Source organism: Buceros rhinoceros, unplaced genomic scaffold (assembly GCF_000710305.1).
Source record: "Buceros rhinoceros silvestris isolate BGI_N320 unplaced genomic scaffold, ASM71030v1 scaffold13353, whole genome shotgun sequence".
In the NCBI taxonomy this organism is placed as follows: domain Eukaryota; kingdom Metazoa; phylum Chordata; class Aves; order Bucerotiformes; family Bucerotidae; genus Buceros; species Buceros rhinoceros.
In genome coordinates, this window is record NW_010405451.1 from 24850 (window position 1) to 25494 (window position 645).

Here is a 645-nt window from a genome sequence, read left to right on the forward strand (position 1 = left end):
GGTGTGCGGGGGGTCCGGCTCCCCTCGCCCCCCCTGCCTCTCCCCGCAGCCCCCCTGGACCAGCCCTGCTGCAAGGCTCTCTATGACTTCGAACCCGAGAACGACGGTGAGCTGGGCTTCAAGGAAGGCGACATCATCACCCTGACCAACCAGATCGACGAAAACTGGTACGAGGGCATGATCAACGGCCAGTCGGGCTTCTTTCCCCTCAACTATGTGGAAGTGCTGGTCCCGCTACCTCAGTGAAACGGCGCCGCACCCGTCCCCCCTCCGCTCGCGCGGGGCTGAGCCTCCATTCCGCCTCCATCCCGACTCGCGCCGTGTTTCCTCCGCGGCACTTCGGGGCAAGATCACCACAGGGAACAAGCCAGAAGGGTCAAACGGCCCCCCCTTATGAATTTGGTTATTTGAAGTTTTCTTTTTGTCTTTCTGGTGCTTGAACTTCGGTACTTTGCGCGCCCCGCCAGGCTCCCCCCGGCTGTACGATTGTCCCAGGCCTCTCCCTCTCCAGTTTTTGTCTTTCCTTTGGGTCAAGCGTCCAGATGAGCCACGTGGGAGAACCGGGACGTGTCCTTCGCGCAGCACGGGGAGACACGCAGCCCCCAGCCTCGCTGAGGGGCGCCTCCTTCACCCCCCACCCCGTTG

The 645-nt window shown here is 62.8% G+C and overlaps 1 protein-coding gene across 1 annotated transcript in view; it reads left to right on the forward strand.

Moving 5' to 3' along the window:
• Positions 1–246, forward strand: part of SH3GL1 (SH3-domain GRB2-like 1) — a 9233-nt gene extending 8987 nt beyond the window's left edge. The window contains exon 9 of the mRNA XM_010133747.1: positions 50–246. Coding sequence (XP_010132049.1) covers positions 50–246 — 197 coding nt within the window. The remainder of the gene's footprint in view (positions 1–49) is intronic.
• The last annotated feature ends 399 nt before the right edge of the window (positions 247–645 follow it).